We start from the raw sequence: 21,822 nt of genomic DNA on the forward strand, positions 1-21,822 counted from the left end.
TGATTATTGCTGAGGTACCTCCTCTAAACAGAAGCCATGTCTTCGGACGCCGAGATGGCTGTCTTTGGGCCAGCTGCTGTTTATCTTCGGAAATCAGAAAAGGAGAGAATTGAGGCACAGAATAAGCCATTTGATGCCAAGTCATCAGTCTTTGTGGTGGATCCTAAGATCTCCTATGTGAAAGCTACTGTCCAGAGCAGGGAAGGAGGAAAAGTAACAGCCAAGACCGAAAAGGGAGAAGTGAGTAAAAGATGGAAATGGAGAATGAATTGTCAAAACGGTTTCCTCTCTCTTTTATATACTGATATAATTTGGTCTTTTTTGTCAGTCTGTGACTGTTAAGGATGACCAAGTCTTTCCTATGAACCCTCCCAAATATGACAAAATTGAGGACATGGCCATGATGACCCATCTCCACGAACCTGCTGTCCTGTATAACCTCAAAGAGCGTTATGCAGCCTGGATGATCTATGTGAGTAAAAAAGAATTTTCTTTCTTTCGCTAATACAGTTTTGTACTTTTTGGTATGGTCTAACCAAAAAAATTAATTCTCATAAAAATTATTCTCTTTGGACTGCTGTAGGCTGCTTATTGTCTGAGAGTTACAATTTGAGGTATTTTTAATACCTTGCTACTCATGCCATCAGAAGGGAATACCACGCAGCTTTCCAAACAAATAAATCTGAAAGACAATATGCAAAGTTGTATAGATAAATCATGATGAAGCCATGCATTCTGTGATTTACTGAGGCTCTTCAGAATGCTTCCCTAAAGTGGCCCAATAACGAGGAAGATAACTGTTTCAAACAAATAATTCTTAGGCACACTCCCGAACAATTATGAAACCCTCATCCTGCTGTATGTTATCTGTTTAATGAAGCACAGTTCAGATGTTGTGAATAACTGCTGCAGTGTTTATTGTAGTTTGATGCACAGCTGTTCACTGAGATGGAGCTAGGTTGAAGGAAATTAATGATCTCCTTTAGGCTCCTATCTATATGGTTAAAATTGAAAGAATGTTTTTCTTCTGAGGCTGTGCTTTTTTCACAATAATTTTCAGATATGATTAAAAATACTGTAAAATTATTTTTAATTATACCTGAAAATTATTATGTAACATTAGTAGCCCATCCCTGCCATTCTTTGGGGAATAAGAGGTAGAGGGATGCCTGGTGCCTGGTGACTCTAAACAAATTGTGGTTCATGGGTTACAATCTGTGTGAGTGCTCTGGGAAAGAGACACTGCAGCCCTTAGGAAATAGTCACATTATAAAATCCTGGAAGAAACAGAGAGTGATTTGGATAGATTATAATGGCTCCATGGCTCCACCAACCAATATATACTAACTGAAACCAAAAGCCACTGGCTGGGAATCTATGCAATTCTTCTCAAAATTCTTCCAATCTCTTGGGTTGCAACATAGTGATGGCAGCCCCTACACCCAACAAGAATTAAATGTTCACTTCTGGCAAACTTGAAACAGCTCATAGGTTGCAGATATGCAGCTGGAACTAGTCTTGGGATGGATACATGTTTTGGAAGTCTTTTTCTCCTAGAGATCTTTTGTTTACGTAGAATCTCTGCATTCTGCTATCTGCATGCCATGGCCAGAGGCTGGATTAACTGAGTTAACAAATACTTATACAATATTAACTGCTGGGTGACCAGCATAGGTCTGCGAACTCTTCACCCCCATTGCATCACTAGAGCTTTCCCGCGACCCAAATTCTCTCTCTGAATTCTCCATTCCCTGCCCTCCACTTACTACGTTCTGTCAACAATGTTTCATGCTACCGTTTCATGGTTAGTGCTGACACAGTCTATACAGCCTCTACTGTAGATGGAAGCACAAGAATGGGATTAAAGAGTTCTTCCACTGTCTTAGCTTTCAGGCTGTTCAATATGTTGCAAGTATCTGCTACTTGTAACATAGCAACACAAGGATGTGTGGGGCTCACTTCATTTTTGTCTGTATTCCCTTCTCCACGTTTATTTATTTATTATTAAATTTATATACCGCCCCTTCCACAAAGGGCTCAGGGTGGTGCACAACAAAACAACAAACGATAGAAACACACAAAATACAAAATATAAATTAAATATTAACTATAAAATAAAACCCTTTAAAATACAGTGTATAGTACAAAATTATAGGCGTCCATTAAAATCCTCATTAAAACCCTCCCAAAGAGGGGGAATGGTGGGTCCCAAGATGTTAGGGACCCAAGATATAAAAGAGGATAAAGCAGAAAGGAGGGGCCACCAATCAGCAGCTGGTCCCTCCGGTGGAACAACTCAGTCTTACAGGCCCTGTGGAACTCACCAAGATCCAGATGGAGGAAGAGTGTTCACCAGGCAGGGGCCAGGGCCATAAAGGCCTTGGCCCGAGTGGAGGCCAGCCGCATCATTGAGGGGCTGGGGACCACCAACAAATTGGCCTCTGCCGAACACAGGGGCTGTTGAAGGGACATATGGGGTAAGGCGGTCCCGAAGGTACGAAGGTCCCAGGCCGCGTTAGGCCTTAAAGGTTAGTATCCATACATTGTAGATGATTCGGAACTCGACTGGGAGCCAATGCATGATGTCCTCTTTCTGACCTCCTGGCAACCCCCATACCCTGTTCCTTTTTATTGCTTCCTTCTCTCCTTCCCACTCACTCTTTCTTTTATCAGATGCACTAGTCTTCAGCTTTATTTCTTAATTTACTACATTTATGGCCCTAACTTTCCCCCCCAGTTGGGACCCAAAGCAGCTTACATCATTCTCCTGTCCTCCATTTTATTCTGACAACAGCCTTGTGGGATAAATTAATCAGAGAGAAAGAGGCTGGTCCAAGGCCATCAAGCAAGCTCCCACAGCAGAACAGTCTTTTAACCTGACTCTCCCAGATCCTACCCTGGCACTCTAACACCACAGTAGCTTCCTGCATTCCCTTCTTCCCTCCCCTTAGCAGCCTCTCCTGGGAGAAGTCTAGCCACATTTCAAAAATCACATGGTAGCGAGCTGCACAGGTGATTTGTATGGTAGCTACTGAAATTGTGCAAAGGCTATGGCTGGGCGCAAACATGTTGTTTGACATCATGTTGTTCAGTAGCCATTGTTGCACATTTGTGAGTCATTCAAATTACATGATAGCAAGTTGCCTGGTGATTGTTGCTGGGTCTAGTCCCAATGACTTGTTCCCCTAGACAGGAGGGAAATGAAAACTGGCGACCAGAAGGCCAATACAGCCCTAAACATGCTTTGTCCCCTGCCTTTTCCTAATAGAAACCAAGTTTGATAGCTGCCAATGCTGTTGTGGTTTCCTAGCAACCCACAAAATAGTCACTGAAATCTCAGAAGGCATTAATTTCTTAAAGCTATGGGTGTTGGTTCTGTTATTGGGGAGGTTTAACCCCTTCCCTCCCATTTTAATATTTTTTAGATTTCAGATTTTTCTGCAAACCTCATGATTTTCTCAGCTTTGTAGAAGATCTTTGTATGCTCATTATTCTTATCTCCAAATTGAAGTATCCTCAGATGGGTCATGTTAAGAATCAAATGTATTATTTAATTAATCAAGGCATTACTCAAGCTTTTAGAAATATTTCCCAGTGCTATCTTTTAGAGAGTGTACTCCCCTCCACAGTTAAAATGGCAGAGGTGGCGACATCCATGTATTTTACTTCACTGTGAATCCATATACATGTGTTCTTAAGAAACAAGCAGCAGGCTGACAAGTATATTAAACATTATAATAATACTCAGCTAATCTTGTATCCTTCATTAATATTTGGGATTTATAAAGAGAAATATCTTGATTGGAGGGGAAATCCAAACTCTGTCAATTATGTCCTGAAATCTGAAGGGCTCTGTGTACTCAAAATTAAAAACTCTTTACCAAGTATTTGTTTATCTGGAAGTGATGAAAACACATACTCTGCCAAATATTAGGTTGCCTGGAAATGCTTAGAGTGTTTGCTCTTCCTCTTTTTCCACTCTATAAATAAGTAGCAGTTATTAATATATGATATTTCCTCACAATCTATGAGTAAAAATTTGACTAGCATAAGCAGCTAAATTGAGCCAGCTATTTTATTTCACTTTTACAGACCTACTCAGGTCTCTTCTGTGTCACTGTCAATCCCTACAAGTGGCTGCCAGTGTACAACCCTGAGGTTGTCAGTGCATACAGGGGCAAAAAGCGTCAAGAGGCTCCTCCCCATATCTTCTCCATCTCTGACAATGCCTATCAGTTCATGTTAACTGGTGAGTATTTGTTTACTTAATTTATGCCCTGCCTATATGCAAGATCTCTAGGTGGCTACAACATCAAAACATCCTCATACATAAAATCATTTCTTAAAAAAACTACAACATACAAAAGTTAAAATCCCAACCCTAACCCTTACCCCCACATCCCTAATCAGCAGTATCATAGAGGGGGCATCCAAGGAGACTAACCAAATGCCTAGGTGAACAGGAAAGTCTGTGCCAGGCACCTAAACACATAAAAGAGTAGGTGTCCAACAAAGCTCTGGGTAGAGGTTATTCCAAAGCCTGGGAACAAATCACAGAGAAAGTGATCCCACATCTCAGCAGGGGGGTACCACAAGGAGATCCTCCCCCTATGACCTCAGTGCCTGGGCGAGTACATGCAGCCCCAAACATACATTTATGTAGGCAGTACCCAAGTCATTTAGGGCATTGCAGTGCCATAGGAAGGGAAAATGGTGCCTGGGGCAAAATGGCAACCATGACCCCCCATGTGCCCCTGTCCCCCAAAATACCCCTTACCTACCTTTTTAAAACAAAAAAAGCAGCCTGTTGTGGTCCGTGTGGGCTGCTGTGGGCTGCAGAGGCTGCTGCGGGCTGCAGAGGTAGCCTGAGGCAGCGTGAGGGGAGGGGTGGGGTGGGGGAGCCCCCTTTCTGCCCCCCATGCTTGCACCTGGGAAATCCCCCCCCCCCATTGTAGCTCTGCCACTGGGGCATTGTATGTTAATGTTAACATCTTGAACTGGGCCCAGAGTCAACGCAGTTCCCTGAGAACCAGCATGATGTGCATCTGATTTGCCAGCAAGTAGTCTAGCTGCAGCATGCTTCATCGGCTAATCTAATTGGAAGATTACCAGAGCATGTAGCACTGTAGGCCAGGTCCCCTTTGTCTAAAAACAGGAGGATCTGGTGAACCAGACGGAACTTCTGGAAAGCCCTCCTGGTCACCACCACCACCTGAGCTTCAAGAGACAGCAGTGAATCCAGGAACATCCAAGGGTCTTGCACCTGGTCTTTCTGGGTCAGTACAACTCCAAAAGCAGATATCCCCGATTTCATGGCCTTCGGAACCTGGAACACAGACAAAATGATTCAGTTGTTAAACATTTCCTGAGATAATTGTTTTGAGGATAAAAGAGAGAACTGGATTCCACTTTTCACACTGCTGTATAAAGAAAATGTAACAGTCTTGAAGCTAATGATCCCTACCTCCCCCCCTCCCCGCACTGTCCTCTTTTCTGGTTCTTCTTGTACACAAGCCTCTGTCCAAACAAATTTCTGTCTCCCATCAAAAATATTTGGCTTCACCAGCTCCTCCTGTTTTTAGACAAAGGGGACCTGGCCACAGTGCTACATGCTGTGGTAATCTTCCAGTTGGATTAGCTGATGAAGCACGCTGCAGCTAGACTGCTGGGAAAACGAGGAAAACATTATTGTCATAGGTTTTTAACTAACACATAATTATGTAATGAATATGTAAAATAAATGTAAGGTTATACTAATGTATTTTAAATGATGAGGTTTTACTGCTAGTGTATTTTGGGTGATTGTAGAGTTCTATTAATATTTTTTTTCACATTTCTTATATTGATATGAAAACATCTGGTTTCATTAAAAAGTAACTGTTTTCTCATATTTCCAGATCGGGAGAACCAGTCAATTCTGATCACGTAAGCATTCTTGTTTAATGCAGTATGTTTGTACCAGAGCATGCAGCGCTGTAAAATTTGTCCTCTTGAAATTTGTCCTAAACACATCATCATTACGTTAGGAAAAGCATCACAATACCTTGCGTGCTGTGTGGTTTCCGGGCTGTATGGCTGTGTTCTAGCAGCATTCTCTCCTGACGTTTCGCCTGCATCTGTGGCTGGCATCTTCAGAGGATCCTCTGAAGATGCCAGCCACAGATGCAGGCGAAACGTCAGGAGAGAATGCTGCTAGAACACAGCCATACAGCCCGGAAACCACACAGCACACAAGTGATCCCGGCCGTGAAAGCCTTCGACAATACATTATCACAATACCGTTGTTCTCCTAAGACACAACTACAATATATATTTAAACTTGGTTAATAGTCATTCCGTAGTTGTAGATAACCCTGCATGGGAAAGAAGGTCTGGTGGTCTCTAACAGAATATCCAGAATCCTGCATGGGAAAGAAGGTCTGGTGGTCTCTAACAGAATATCCAGAATCCTTGAAAAACTGCCAGTCTCAACTTTCTGCCCTGGCAGGTTAAGCTGGTATAAAACCAGTGAACAGTGTGGTATAAATGGGGGGCAGTTTTATGATTCTCAGGCAATGAACCCTGTTCTCTTTTTCTATTGGTTTTCCTCTTTCTGATCAACAGTGGAGAATCTGGTGCTGGAAAGACTGTGAACACGAAACGTGTCATCCAATACTTTGCAACAATTGCAACTACAGGTGATAAGAAAAAGGAAGAGGCAGCACCCACACCTGGCAAAATGCAGGTATGTTTTTTTCCACTAGTAATAAATGACATTTACCCCAATATAGGGTGGTGGTGAATGGAGTCTTGGAAGCAGCATGGACTTGTGCCAAAGGGAGTGCCATGCAGCTCCACGATACCTGAACCCAGAAAAGCCTGCTGCCCTGCAGCTCCATCACTGTGCAAGACCACACCAGGGATGTAGCCAACTTTGGTTAGCTTCCAACAGCCTTTCATTCCAGGAACACCCCCCCCCTCCCTCTTGTAGACTTATGCCAAAAGAAAGTGGTGTAAGTCATTTTGAGCAATGGTTTTTTTTTTTAGGCAGCCAGGTTTTTTTAAAAGGGGGGGCCCTCCCCGCACTGTCTGAAACCTCTTTGGAGGCAGCACAGTGGTGTGGAAGTGTCGCAGTCCCTGACTGCCATGCACTCTGGATTGGGCTAACATGATTTTGCACAACTGCTCTAAGACTGAAGATAGACAATTTGACAATAAAATTTCCATTGCAGGGGACCCTTGAAGATCAAATCATCAGTGCCAATCCCTTGCTGGAGGCTTTTGGAAATGCCAAGACTGTGAGGAATGACAACTCCTCACGTTTTGTAAGTTTTTTGCACAGTCGCAGGATAGGAAAGTGCATAACATATTTCTTTAGAAGAGCATATTGATAACATGCCTTTTCCATTCTATAGGGTAAATTCATCAGAATTCATTTTGGTACCACAGGCAAACTGTCTTCTGCTGACATTGAGACATGTAAGAAACATTTTTTTTGGTTGTTGTTAAAAAAAGATAGGCAATTAGGTATGTTCTGTCCCTTTTGGTTTTTTATTGCATTGCTTCTCATCAGTTCCATAAAATCTAAAACATCCTGGTGACTCTTAAAAAGGCGTCCTGGGAAGGCACTTGACAAAGCGTTCTTCCCAAGATTTCCTCATGATGCCTTATTTTAGCTGAAGATATCTTTTTTAAAGAATACTTCAAAGTGCACCTTTTTCCTAAGCTGCAGTTCCTAAGCTGCAGTTCCTAAGCTGCAGTTCAAAGTGCACCTTTTTCCTAAGCTGACATTCTGGGCTTCAGTGCTGATGAAAAGACAGCCATTTATAAGCTTACAGGAGCTGTAATGCACTATGGGAACATGAAGTTCAAGCAGAAGCAACGTGAGGAGCAGGCTGAGCCAGATGGCACTGAAGGTGCTACTGAATCCTCTTCAGAACTCCCAGTTATATCATACTAAGCTTTTCAACGGGAGTCCTCCAAGTGCCTTAGGCTCATTCCGCACATGCAGAATAATGCACTTTCAAACTGCTTTCAGTGCTCTTTGAAGCTGTGTGGAATGGCAAAATCCACTTGCAAACAGTTGTGAAAGTGGTTTGAAAACGCATTATTTTGCGTGTGCGGAAGCGACCTTAGATTCTCGTATTTGTATCTGCATATTTTTGAAGATAGCTCCTCCAAAATAAAAAAAAAACTATATATCACTGACATTGGCATGACCAGCTGAGTACAACTATATACTTTTAGGGGCTGAAAAGGCACCCAGCCTGCAGAGCAAACGTCCTTGGGCAACCTTCAACAAATGGTATCAGAGAGAATCCCTTCAGCTACACACAAGATTTTGGGTGCAACATGAGGGTTAAACTGACCCAGAGTGCAAAATAGTCAAGTGGGAAAAGGCCTCTTTTCCCCACATGTCTGGAAAGCACCCAGGGTCTGGAAAGCACCCAGAAGCCACCTCTTTTTAAGATGTCCCCCAGATGTCTTATTTTGAGTGTGTGGAGTGTAAAAAGGCAGTTTCCTCTTTTTAAGATGCTCACAGAAATCTTTTTTGTGCTGTGCACAATGGACCACTGTTTCTTCTTCTTTTCAGATCTTCTGGAAAAATCCAGAGTTACTTTCCAGTTAAAAGCAGAAAGAAGCTACCACATTTTTTATCAGATCATGTCCAACAAGAAGCCAGAACTCATTGGTAAAGATAATATTTCACATCTTTTAGTAGCAGCAGCAACTGGGTATTTTAACAAAGCAATTTGAACAAATCTACTCTATTCTCCATTTAGAGATGCTTCTGATTACCACCAACCCTTACGACTTTGCATTTGTCAGTCAAGGAGAAATCACTGTCCCCAGCATAGATGATCAAGAAGAACTGATGGCCACAGACGTAAGTAGCGTGCAAAACTGAGTTTGGGTGGTATCTACCTGAAGTGTATTCACTTACAGAGCTTGCTAATTCAATCGACAGAGTGCCATTGACATTCTGGGCTTCAATGCTGATGAAAAGACAGCCATTTATAAGCTTACAGGAGCTGTAATGCACTATGGGAACATGAAGTTCAAGCAGAAGCAACGTGAGGAGCAGGCTGAGCCAGATGGCACTGAAGGTAGTACTGAATCCTCTTCAGAACTCCCAGTTATATCATACTAACCTTCGTACTGAGAGGTGCAGGATATATTATGCCATTTATATTCAGTACTTTATACATCCTGGTAAGGTACTGTAGCTTATTATAACTTTGTCTGTATTGCATTAGTATAGACAATACAGTTTTATTATGATCCTTTGCTTGTTCCTTTCATTTAACCATCCAGCATTAACAAAAAGAATTAACAGGGACAGAACTGGAAAAAAAATTAATGCTAGGAAACAGAGGTTGAATGAAAAATACTACATCTTGCTCAAATGTAAAAATGAGTGTGTGGATGGGAGATCAAGTTTCTTCCTGCATGTTACTTCCATGTATCAAAAGGATCCACACCCTCCATTATGAATTTTGTACATTTCTGTCACAGGCTATCTGCACATAGAACTCTTAAATTGCAACAGGGTGTTGGGATTAGTGGGTGTTACATAAGTCGCTTCTCTATGGTGATTTCCGCATAGCAGAAATAAAACATCCTGAAGACGTTTTCCATTTGGGCTTTTTGAGTTCACACACAGCCTGCTAAAAACAGCCAGTCAAAGTGTTGCTAGTCAAAATGGATTTTTCCCCTGCTTGCTGCACGGAGCTTTTCTCAGTTTCATAGTTGCAGCCACCATTTTGTGTGCTGCTGCAGAGATTCTCTGTGCCTTCACTATTTGGTGAAGGTTTTACATGGAGGTTTCCTCTGTTTGCAGCTCATCCATATGCAATTTCTGTGTAAAAAGTAGATGAATAAAGTTTGTTTTGCCCAGCAATTCTGTGCACGTGTCTTTTTTACTTTTTTTGCTTTGAGGGGGAGGTCTGTGAAGCTAAAATGACACAAATATGCACGTTTTGCATCTTCTCTAATTGTGACATTGTAGCTCTCAGACCTCCCCCTCAAATAGTTTTTTTTAAAAAGAAAAATGACAAGTGCGCTGGATCACTAGGCAAAACAAACTTTATTCATCTACTTTTTACAGAAATCACATGTGGATGAGCTGCAAGCAGAGAAAACTTCCGCGGGAAATTTTCAGAGAATCTCTGCTGCAGCACACAAAATGGCAAGTGCGAGCAGCGAAAATAAGAGAAGTTTGAGAGGGAGAAATAAAGTGTCTCCTGCCTGGGTATTTTTTTTGGCTCAGCAGGCAGGAAACATCTTCAACCTGGGTGGTTGAAGTGGTGCGACCGCACTTGAAGTACTTTGTTCAGTTCTGGTCGCCACATCTCAAAAAGGATATCGAAAAGATAGAAAAAGTGCAGAGAAGGGCAACGAGGATGATTGAGGGATTGGAGCACCTTCCTTATGAGGAGAGGCTGCAGTTTGGGACTCTTTAGTTTTTAGGAGAGGAGACGTCTGAGGGGGGATATGATAGAAGTCTATAAAATTATGCATGGGGTAGAAAATGTTGACAGAGAGAAATTTTTCTCTCTTTCTCACAATACTAGAACCAGAGGGCATCCATTGAAAATGTGGGGGGGGGGGGAGAATTAGGACTAATAAAAGGAAACACTTCTTCACGCAACGTGTGATTGGTGTTTGGAATATGCTGCCACAGGAGGTGGTGATGGCCACTAACCTGGATAGCTTTAAAAGGGGCTTGGACAGATTTATGGAGGAGAAGTTGATCTATGGCTACCAATCTTGATCTTCTTTGATCTGAGATTGCAAATGCCTTAGCAGACCAGGTGCTCGGGAGCACCAGCAGCAGCAGAAGGCCATTGCTTTCACAGTTTGCCTGTGAACTCCCAAAGGCATCTGATGGGCCACTGCGAGTAGCAGAGTGCTGGACTAGATAGACTCTGGTGTGATCCAGCAGGCTCTTTCTTATGTTCTTATGGAGGGAAAGATCACTAATTTAGAATTTTCTAAAAACCTGGGTTGAGAGAAATAATTTTTTGGAAGATGTTTTGCAGTAGAGAGCTGCTTGAACTTCTCCCTCCAAGCGGTTTTTAAAAAGTCCTAAAGATGTTTTATTTTTGCTGTCCAGAAATCAGCTATGTGTATCTTTTTACATAAATCTATGCGTGACGAGTCCCATAGTTATAATACACTCAAATGCAAGGAACAGAAAAGCTAGACCACTGCTGAGAAGCACTGAGTAACATCTACATGAATAATTGCAAGATTGTCTAGAAACATCGTCTTTATGTTATGGATTGATAATCTCTTCCTGCCATCTCTGTGTTAAGTTGCTGACAAGGCTGCCTACCTCATGAACCTCAACTCAGCAGACCTGCTTAAAGCTCTGTGCTATCCTCGAGTCAAAGTTGGTAACGAGTATGTCACCAAAGGCCAAACTGTCCAGCAGGTGATGACTGATGAAATGAAATCAGCTGTTTGATTTTGCCACATTATTAACTATTCTTTGTCCAAGAATCTGCTTTGTATTCTGACTCTCTGTTTCCTGATCACATTCTGCTACTGTAGGTGTACAATTCTGTTGGTGCTTTGGCAAAGGCTGTCTTTGAAAAGATGTTTTTGTGGATGGTCGTTCGTATCAATCAGCAGTTAGATACCAAGCAACCAAGACAGTACTTCATTGGTGTTCTGGATATTGCTGGCTTTGAGATCTTTGATGTAAGGGACAGGTATTTTTTATTCAGTTCTCATCAGCTTTGAGTACCAGGTACTCAAAGTACCAGTTTCAGCTGGTAACACACAAGTAAAACAGGAATTGACAAACTAGAAATGTTTAGAAACATAAGTAACTTAGAACTGATGTGCCCTCATTGCAAAAATTAGCTGGCACATAGGAAGACATGATAAAGTGTTCTCAAACTCAAAACTTGACAGTGTATATATGTATGACACTGAAGAGGAAATAAGAGGAAATTAAGAATAAGATGGGCATTAAGGAAGTGCTTAAGTGCTGCTGACATAACTTCTAAAACAGGAATATTTATTTTTTTCAATCAAGGTTTCAATCAAGGTTAATTTTGTAGCACTGCTATTTGTCCTTTTAGATTCTCCATGTACAATCAAGCCATTTAAATTTGTTTTAGTGAGTGGCCACATCTTCCATGCTGATTAAAGATTGTTTTACACACACATCATAATAAGAACAATAAATTTTTCATTATCATGAAATGGTTGACTAAAATGTATGTAATACTGAATTGAGTTTCTTATAACCATTTCTCATTTTATTATTCTAGTTCAACAGTCTGGAGCAGCTGTGCATCAACTTCACCAATGAGAAACTGCAACAGTTCTTCAACCACCACATGTTTGTGCTGGAGCAAGAGGAGTACAAGAAGGAAGGGATTGATTGGGAGTTCATTGACTTCGGAATGGACTTGGCTGCCTGCATTGAGTTGATTGAGAAGGTCTTTTAAAAAGAATCTATTAATCTGGCATGCAACTTCATTCAGTAGATCTTAAAGTAGGAAAATTGAAACCAGGGCCCTGTAGGACTTATCCCAATTCCACAGGGCCTGGAAGACAGAGCTTTTCCACCAGACCTGTAGTTGAGGGCATCTTGCTGGCCTTCTTTCTCTCTTCCCCTCTCCCTTTTCTTATAAAATTGGGGGAGTGGTGTGTCGCTCCACCCTTTGGTGTGTTTTAGTATCATAGATTAATAGTTGTATACATTATTGATATTTTTAAAAATAATATTTATTTGTAAATTGTGTCTAAATGTATTGGAAGCCACCATAAGCCCGCTTCAGTAGGGAGATCAGGGTATCAAATTGAATTATTATTAACATCAGCAACAACAATAATGTTCATACTTTCAGCAACAAAATAGCCAAATTTTGTCCTGACACAAGAATATTCTATGCTGCACTCATAACTACATGTATTTGGAAGAATTTTCCACTTGAAATTAATGGTATTCAGTTCTAAGCAAATATGCTTAAATCATTGTCACACATTTTTTTAAAGACAGTTCCTAATAGGATTTCAAATTTATTATCAGTGTTCATATGTGGCATAAGAAGTGATAAAGAAGCTCAGTCATATCTTAAGTAGACCATTTCTGAAGGACTTGACCACAATCATAATTTAGGACAGTATTTATCATTCAACCTTCAGAATAATCATCCTATATTTTAAAAGAAATGAAAACATGGTACAAATGGATTATTTAAAGCTTCCAAGGTACAACTTTCATATTAAAACAGTGACAAGTGGATTTATAGTGAAAATTTAAAAGCATATCATGGGCTTACCTGTATTCTCCTATCTTTCTATTTTCCACAAAAGAAAGCAATATTCCTATTCACAGATATGTAGATTTTTTCACTTGCAAAGTCTAAAACATTTACAGGGCATCCTAACCAGAGTCTTAAATTCATTGACATTCCATATTTTCTGGAAGGGCTTTGCAGTATAAATGTAAACTTGTAGAAAATGTTTCCTAATTACAATTTTTTTCAGTCAGTAGCCTTTCTACATGTATTGGCTATGTAAAAAAGGAGTCATACTCTGTGCTTTTTACTGTGCAATGAATTCTTTCCTTTAATTTTCAAATAGACTATTTCCAAATATCTTTAATGTTATTGTCCCTTGTAAAAGGGGCAAATCTAGTTAAATAACTGTTTGACGGAGTTAAGACACTGACATTTAAAAATTAATTGCTCCTATTTACTATGCAAAATACAGATGGCAAACTCTTTCTTCTCTTGGTTTTCTTGTAGCCAATGGGCATTTTCTCCATCCTAGAGGAAGAGTGCATGTTCCCCAAGGCGACTGACACATCTTTCAAGAACAAACTCTATGACCAGCATCTTGGTAAATCAAACAATTTCCAGAAGCCAAAACCTGCCAAAGGCAAAGCAGAGGCCCACTTCTCCCTGGTGCACTATGCTGGGACTGTGGATTACAACATCAGTGGCTGGCTGGACAAGAACAAGGACCCCCTGAATGAAACTGTTGTGGGGCTGTTCCAAAAGTCATCCATGAAGACCCTGGCCTTATTGTTTGCTGATCGTCCTGCTGAAGCTGGTAATTTCTGCCTTAGAACAGATTTATACAGGAAAACTCAATCCGGACTTGCCATTTTATAAGACATTATGGCACTGTAACCCATCATTAAGTTCACGGTGAATCATGATCTGTTCACAAATTACAGTGAACGCATGTTTTAAATAATCCTTATGTTACATCAAATGCATGAACAACTGAGTGTGAGTGTGACTGAACCCCCTCATTTATCCAGGTTCTATTCCCTTGTTTCACTTATAAAGAAACTGTCTTTCCACTCTCTCTTAAATACAGGCAGGATGCACATGTGTTCACTGTAGCACGGGAACAGGTCTACATTTGTATTGTAGATACCAAGGGTTGGTCGTATGATTCCCAGATTTTTAATGACATTTTTGTTCTCAATTTTGACCCATTTTACCAAATAGAGAGTATGAAAAGAACAAAGGATAGATAGATCAAATGAGAAGGCCAAGTCATGAGGCTATTGTTATATTATTTGCTTTCCTATTCTCAGCTATTCCTTTCACACAACAATGCCACCAGACTAGCAAGGAAAATTCATCAGAATTAGCGCTTGCTCCTCTGAATTAGTCATCCAGCTCAGAAAAAGATATTTCCGAGGATGGAATAGAAATATTTAAATATAGCAATTGGCTGCATTGGCTGGAGAAGATTCAAGAAGGACAGTGTTCACACAACACAAATAAGACATCCTGAGAACCTTTAAAAAGTCACCTTGGGAAGGCATTCCACACAGCTGTTTCCCCAAGAAATCCTCAGGACACCTTATTTCTGCTCAAGGCATCCTTTTTGGAACACATTTTGAAGTGCACCTTCTCCCCCTAAGGCACTTGCAAGACTCCCCTGCCTGCCTGTGCAGAATGTGGAATTCAGGAGGAGGTATCTTATTTTCCCCACTCAACTGTTTTGTTCTTTGGTCAGTTTCACCCTTAGCTTGCACTCAGCATTTTGTGTGTAGCTAAAGGGATTCTCTTTGCCACCATCTGCTGAAGGTTGCCCCAGGAAGTTTGCTCTACAGGCTCTGATCCTGGGCAACTTTTCATCCCCAAAAGTACACAGTTGTACTCATTTGGTCCTGCTGATTCCAGAATTATATAGTTTCCCATTTTTTATGAGCTATCCTTCTAGCTGCACAGTCACAGATGCAAGAATCTTAGCCCTTTGGAAGACTGATCTACCTCCCATTGAGAAGTATTGGGTAGACTCCACGGACGGACAGTTTTTCTATGCAGTGAGAAATGTTTAGTGAGAAAAAAAGATGTCCCACAGATGTCTATGTTATGCTGTGAGGCATGGACCAATGACTGGAAGTAGAACAGGGTTAGTTTGGGGCTCAAACTCATAAATCTATTTATGTCTAAGCATTATACACCATATATAGTTTAAATCAAATATTAAGAGAAAATGAAACTGATCTTTATGTCAGTTTTTGCACTCCCTTCACTTTCTCTGAGGATCACACACAGCGTAATATGCACCCCAAATATGCCATCTCCTAATAAAGAGTATTTGATAATATGGGTAAGAATTTGACTAAGGTGATCTCTATGGCAAACTAATAATTGACATTTGAAGGTTTTTTTTAATTGTGATATTTTATTCTCTTATTCAGAGGGCGGTGGTAGTAAGAAGGCTGCTAAGAAGAAGGGGTCTTCCTTCCAGACCGTCTCTGCTCTCTTCAGGGTACAGTAAAACCTTTGCTTAAAGTGTACTTTTAATGGAAGAAAAGTCTGATTTATGGCTGCAGGTAGTATATCTAAGCTGACTGACTTATAAAGAACACAAGGATCCAAAGGTTCTGTCTCTAGAATATTGAGTGTGGCAGCTTCAACCCTTCAGTAATGTAAATGTGCTAGAAGAAAAAAAAAACCAGGTTACCACTTTGTAGACTAGCTGAAATTTCTCAAGGGGAATGTCCCACAGAACACACAGTGGAAATACATTTTGGAAGTTATCAAGTCAAGTATGAAGGTGGCAAACTCTCCCACTCACAATAAAACACACCTAGTGATCAATATTTTTTTTTATAATTACATGAAATTAAAATCAAGCATAATCACCGTGAGGCCCGTTCTAGACAACAAATGTATAACGGGTTGTAGTCAGAATAAAGTAACCCATTTTCTTGTTTTCATATTTGCAGTCATCTGTGCAGGCTGGTATTGGAGCCCATGGAAACAATCCACATCTCTTTTTTTTTAAATTTACTTCCCACCGATGCATAGATACACAGCCATGCACTAATGAACCCCCACAGCCATGCTGATGTCTTATGATATGACAATCCACATCTCTTTTTTTTAATTTACTTCCCACCGATGCATAGATACGCAGCCATGCACTAATGAACCCCCACAGCCATGCTGATGTCTTATGATATGACCACCTGTATCTGCAAAGCTACGCAGATGTAAGCCACAACATTTTTATAAAAGGAAAATGGAGGCGAATAAAGTGCCTCTTGCCTGGCCATTCGCTTGCAAGTGGCTGCAACCTAGGATTTTTGAAAAGACTCATGGATAGTGTGATTCTCAAAAAACCTAGTTTTGGGAAAATAACATGGGGCAGACACATTTTAAAAGGAGAATCTGTGCAAAGTGTCCCCACAAAACATTTTTTACTGTTCTAAACCTGTGTTTGTTGGCCCTGCAGAGTGGGCCAGAAGCTTGCATACATCTGCATCATTTGATTTTACAACATCTTAAATTCCGAAAATAATTTTAAAGCTCCAGAAATTAAGATACAATTAATCATTTGTCCTTATTGACACAATCCTTATAAGCTCTAATTATGCAGGTTCTTAGTTTGTATAACTATCCAAGTCTTCAATTAGTATAATCCAAAAAAACTTTTTGTTTTCTATCATACTCTGTGGAGGGCCTACTGTGCACCAAAGCTTTGCCATTGTTGAGCATTCCGTAAACTTGTTCATCCATTCCAGAATGTCTGGATGGTGGTGTGAACCATACAGATCTGATAGAAATCATTCATGAAAACAGACACCACCAGGATATTTGGGTCACCCTTGAGCAAAGAACATAATTCTTAAGGGAAAATTTGACTCCATCTCCTACAAGCAAACCATTTCCACAGCATTTTTTAAATTACACAGATTCAGAGCTCCATTAAGTTTTGTACTAATATTTTCACTGTGTTCCTTATATAAGTAACACTTTAGGAATTTCATTGTGCATTGGTGTTTCTTGATATTCTATTTAGATATGGAATTTGTTAACTGACCTTGACTTATGATCACACAGGAGAACTTAAACAAGCTGATGTCTAATCTGAGGAGTACCCATCCTCATTTTGTGCGCTGCCTCATTCCCAATGAAACTAAAACTCCTGGTAAGCTATAGAGCTCACTCTGATTTTTAAAAGAGGTGTGGTTTATACCCTTGATATACGCTTTATGTTCACACTTGCCCTTGTTTTCTAAGGTGCTATGGAACATGAGCTTGTGCTACATCAGCTGAGGTGTAATGGTGTACTGGAAGGCATCAGAATTTGCAGAAAGGGATTCCCCAGCAGGATCATTTATGGTGACTTCAAACAGAGGTCAGACTGGCTCTAGGGTTAACATGTTTGATTTGTTTTGTAATGTCATGAACAGAGCTTATCCAATTTGTATAGAGAAAATAAAAGTGGCATTCATGGCATTAGCAGCCATGGATATATTTGCCCTGGGGCATCAGGCGCCTGGGCTGGAAATGTTCCAGTCAAGGAGGAAGGGCACCACTGTAGCTATTTGGACACACTATTCCCCTCCCAAACAGGCATGTGCACGAAGCCATAGCACATACACAAATGTCAAAAAATTAATACATAAAGTCTCAGGGATAATAACTATCTCATCATTATCAACTAGATTTTACCAATTGCTCTGCTTGAAGTTTGATTTGAATCCATGTTTTCTTCTGACATTTAGTGCTGTCAATGATTTTTCATCATTGATGATAACAGGGTATTTAAATAAGTAGATGCTTGGTCTGATACAGGTGTTTTTGTTCTGTTCTTATAGTCATGGCTTTGAATGATAAACATCATATTTTACTTTTTAAAACAGATACAAAGTTTTAAATGCAAGCGCCATCCCAGAGGGACAGTTCATTGATAGCAAGAAGGCTTCAGAGAAACTTCTTGGATCCATTGATGTTGATCACACCCAGTATAAATTTGGCCACACCAAGGTAAAAATATTCTGGGGAACAAAAGTGAAACATCTGACTTTACTGTAACAGTGAGCAATATTCTCAAATATTTTACTTCTCCAGGTGTTTTTCAAAGCTGGCCTCCTTGGTACTCTAGAGGAGATGAGAGATGAGAAGTTGGCACAATTGATTACACGTACGCAAGCCGTGTGCCGTGGCTATGTGATGAGGCTGGAATTCCAGAAAATGATGGAAAGGAGGTAGAATTTTGACATCATTAATAGAATTCATGACCTAGTGAACCTCTTGTCACAAGGACATGTGACAAAAGTATAAACTACTGTTGGACCACAAACATGTTGCAGCAAATTTGTGAATTTGCCATAGTCTGTGGTACACACACATAGCCAATTCTGCTCCATGATACACAGAACAATGTTTATGCCTCAGAAAAAATGCATTTGCTGCACTTATACTTAACGCTTTAGGAGTCTTAGAATGAAACTTGATAATGTTGTCTGTGAGACAGCAGTGTAGAGGAAACCATCATAAATTCTTGCACATTGTCCCACTTCTTTGCAAAATAAGCAAAACGTGTTTCAATAATATAGTATGACTGTTATAAAACAAATTGGAATGAGGAGTAGAATAAACTGTAGATAAAATAAAAAACAAACTTTGGTCACACCAGTTTTTTTCTGGAATCATATTCAAAGATGTCATGTTGCCTTCCTTGCAGGGAGTCCATCTTTACAATTCAGTACAATATCCGTTCATTCATGAATGTCAAGACCTGGCCTTGGATGAAGCTGTACTTTAAGATCAAGCCTCTGCTGAAGAGTGCCGAGTCTGAGAAGGAGATGGCCAACATGAAGGAAGAGTTTGAGAAAACTAAGGAGGACCTTGCCAAGTCAGAGGCCAAACGGAAGGAACTGGAAGAAAAAATGGTGTCTCTGATGCAAGAGAAAAATGACTTGCAGCTCCAAGTCCAAGCTGTAAGCATTACTGGTGACTTAAAATATGCATTTTTAATGTCACTGATAGCATGTTTAAGTGTATAAGGAGCTCAAACTTTGCAGTAGAACACTGGGAATAGGAGTGCTTCATTTATTCTTCTCTACATACCTTTTATAAACCTTTTCTTACCATAGTTGGTGTAAAGCTGTGTATGATGTGTCTAGTCTTAAAGGCATTTTGTGTATACATATGCACATATAATAAATTTGCTTTTGGGTATGATATATAAGCCATAAACATTAGATCCTGCTCCAATATATATGTTTAATGTGAATTATCCAGTTTCGGATATCTGCCATGTTCATTTCAATGGCAGGAAATAAATCATGTTCTAATGTGTCACTATGCTGGTTTTTGCACTAGAAATAAAAGGTTGTACTCAGGATCTGGTTATATGGTTATAGCTCTGGATTCAAAACCCTGACCCAGTTCTGGGATGCACATGTTTTTCACCTCTAGGAATCAGATGGCTTGGCAGATGCTGAGGAGAGGTGCGACCAGCTGATCAAAACCAAAATCCAGCTGGAAGCCAAAATTAAAGAGCTGACGGAACGAGCAGAAGATGAAGAGGAAATGAATGCTGAGTTGACAGCCAAGAAGAGGAAGCTGGAAGATGAATGCTCAGAGCTGAAGAAAGACATTGATGATCTTGAGTTGACACTGGCCAAGGTTGAAAAGGAAAAGCATGCCACTGAGAATAAGGTACTGGCCAGAATACCTTCAAATCTGTAGCGAGTAGTCAAAATGTACCACCCTCATTGCATAGCATGATCAAATTCTGGATGTATTTCCATTCTGAAAGGTGAAAAACCTTACTGAGGAGATGGCAGTTTTGGATGAGAACATTGCCAAACTGACCAAGGAAAAGAAAGCCCTCCAAGAAGCCCATCAACAGACCTTGGATGACCTGCAGGCAGAAGAGGACAAAGTGAATACTCTGACCAAAGCAAAGACCAAGCTGGAGCAGCAAGTGGATGATGTGAGCACAATAATATGGGGAATAATATCTCTGAGGTGGCCCACCCACCCTAGGGAGAATGGTAGGGAGGGGGAGAGGGGAGGGGAATGGAAGGTGGGCCGTCATCTGGTCTTGGCCCACCCACACTAGGGGGAAGGGGAGGGAGGGGACCTGGCATTTGGTCATGGCCCACTCACTCTGGGGGGAGTGACGGGGAGAGGGGAAGAGGTCCCATCATCTGGTTGAGGCCCACCCACCCTGGAGAGAAGGGTATGGAGTGGCAGGGTCTTTATGACTTCTTTCTCTTCAGCTTGAAGGGTCTCTGGAGCAAGAAAAGAAGCTCCGCATGGACCTTGAAAGAGCCAAGAGGAAGCTTGAAGGAGATCTGAAGCTGGCCCAGGAATCTACAATGGATTTGGAGAATGACAAACAGCAGCTGGATGAAAAGCTTAAGAAGTAAGCATGGCTTTCTTTGGAAGATTTGTACCACACATTTAATTTGGATTTTTTGAACTAGACCTTAGATACGGACTCTCACATATTATGTTTTGTCATGAAAAGGAAAGACTTTGAAATCAGCCAACTCCAAAGCAAAATTGAAGACGAGCAGGCCTTAGGCTCTCAGCTTCAGAAGAAGATCAAGGAGCTACAGGCAAGTTGCAACATGGCCTCCTTAGGACTGAGTGAATTAACTCATCTGAGAAGCATCTTTGACTCCTAATGGTTGCTTCCTTGTTTCTAGGCCCGAATTGAAGAACTGGAGGAGGAGATTGAGGCAGAACGTGCCTCTCGGGCCAAAGCAGAGAAGCAGCGGGCTGATCTCTCCAGGGAACTTGAAGAGATCAGTGAGCGTCTGGAGGAAGCTGGTGGGGCAACAGCAGCTCAGATTGAGATGAACAAGAAACGCGAGGCAGAATTCCAGAAGCTGCGCAGAGACCTTGAAGAGGCTACTCTGCAGCATGAAGCCACTGCAGCTGCCTTCCGCAAGAAGCATGCAGACAGCACAGCTGAACTTGGGGAACAAATTGATAACCTGCAGCGCGTGAAACAGAAGCTGGAGAAGGAAAAGAGTGAGCTGAAGATGGAGATTGATGACCTTGCCAGCAACATGGAATCTGTCTCTAAGGCTAAGGTCTGCCATGATAATTTTACAGTTTTTCAAGCACATTAAAAGTAAACGGCTTTTTTTGAATACAAAATATATTTGACTCACATAATTAAAGCCCTTCCTTTTGAACATTCCTCACTCTTACACTGAAAAATATCTTTCAAGTGAATGTTGTATTTCCTTTTACTCATTTCAGTCAACTCTTGAGAAATTAAGCCGCACCTTAGAAGACCAGCTCAGTGAACTTAAAGCAAAGGAGGAAGAACATCAGCGCACAATCAATGATCTGAGTGCCCAAAAGGCTCGTCTGCAAACAGAAACAGGTGTGAAATTTGAGCAAATTTTGCCTCAATCAGCAACCTTAAAAGCATAGGAAGAGTTCTGCTGGATCAGACCTAGTCCAGCATCCTGATTTTTTGTGTGTGTGTAAAAATGATATTTATTCACTAATGCCTCTTACAGTACCTTAAAATAAAAGAGCCAAATACACTTCAACTTAACCTGCTAATTAAAAAAAAATGGCAGGTGGG

General features: G+C 40.8%; 1 protein-coding gene across 1 annotated transcript in view; it reads left to right on the plus strand.

Moving 5' to 3' along the window:
* LOC125429056 (myosin-4) overlaps positions 1-21,822 on the plus strand; it is a 31,263-nt gene continuing 9,441 nt past the window's right edge. The window contains exons 1-26 of the mRNA XM_048489819.1: positions 1-240; positions 329-472; positions 4,093-4,249; positions 5,898-5,925; positions 6,604-6,724; positions 7,212-7,304; positions 7,395-7,458; positions 8,573-8,671; positions 8,763-8,866; positions 8,948-9,086; positions 11,298-11,416; positions 11,536-11,685; positions 12,264-12,434; positions 13,749-14,055; positions 15,671-15,741; positions 17,319-17,406; positions 17,499-17,616; positions 18,125-18,248; positions 18,333-18,469; positions 18,949-19,204; positions 19,686-19,928; positions 20,029-20,205; positions 20,495-20,640; positions 20,746-20,836; positions 20,927-21,316; positions 21,489-21,615. Coding sequence (XP_048345776.1) covers positions 37-240; positions 329-472; positions 4,093-4,249; positions 5,898-5,925; positions 6,604-6,724; positions 7,212-7,304; positions 7,395-7,458; positions 8,573-8,671; positions 8,763-8,866; positions 8,948-9,086; positions 11,298-11,416; positions 11,536-11,685; positions 12,264-12,434; positions 13,749-14,055; positions 15,671-15,741; positions 17,319-17,406; positions 17,499-17,616; positions 18,125-18,248; positions 18,333-18,469; positions 18,949-19,204; positions 19,686-19,928; positions 20,029-20,205; positions 20,495-20,640; positions 20,746-20,836; positions 20,927-21,316; positions 21,489-21,615 — 3,868 coding nt within the window. The 5' untranslated portion in view covers positions 1-36. The remainder of the gene's footprint in view (positions 241-328; positions 473-4,092; positions 4,250-5,897; positions 5,926-6,603; positions 6,725-7,211; positions 7,305-7,394; positions 7,459-8,572; positions 8,672-8,762; positions 8,867-8,947; positions 9,087-11,297; positions 11,417-11,535; positions 11,686-12,263; positions 12,435-13,748; positions 14,056-15,670; positions 15,742-17,318; positions 17,407-17,498; positions 17,617-18,124; positions 18,249-18,332; positions 18,470-18,948; positions 19,205-19,685; positions 19,929-20,028; positions 20,206-20,494; positions 20,641-20,745; positions 20,837-20,926; positions 21,317-21,488; positions 21,616-21,822) is intronic.

The sequence above is a fragment of the Sphaerodactylus townsendi genome, linkage group LG03, assembly GCF_021028975.2.
Source record: "Sphaerodactylus townsendi isolate TG3544 linkage group LG03, MPM_Stown_v2.3, whole genome shotgun sequence".
In the NCBI taxonomy this organism is placed as follows: domain Eukaryota; kingdom Metazoa; phylum Chordata; class Lepidosauria; order Squamata; family Sphaerodactylidae; genus Sphaerodactylus; species Sphaerodactylus townsendi.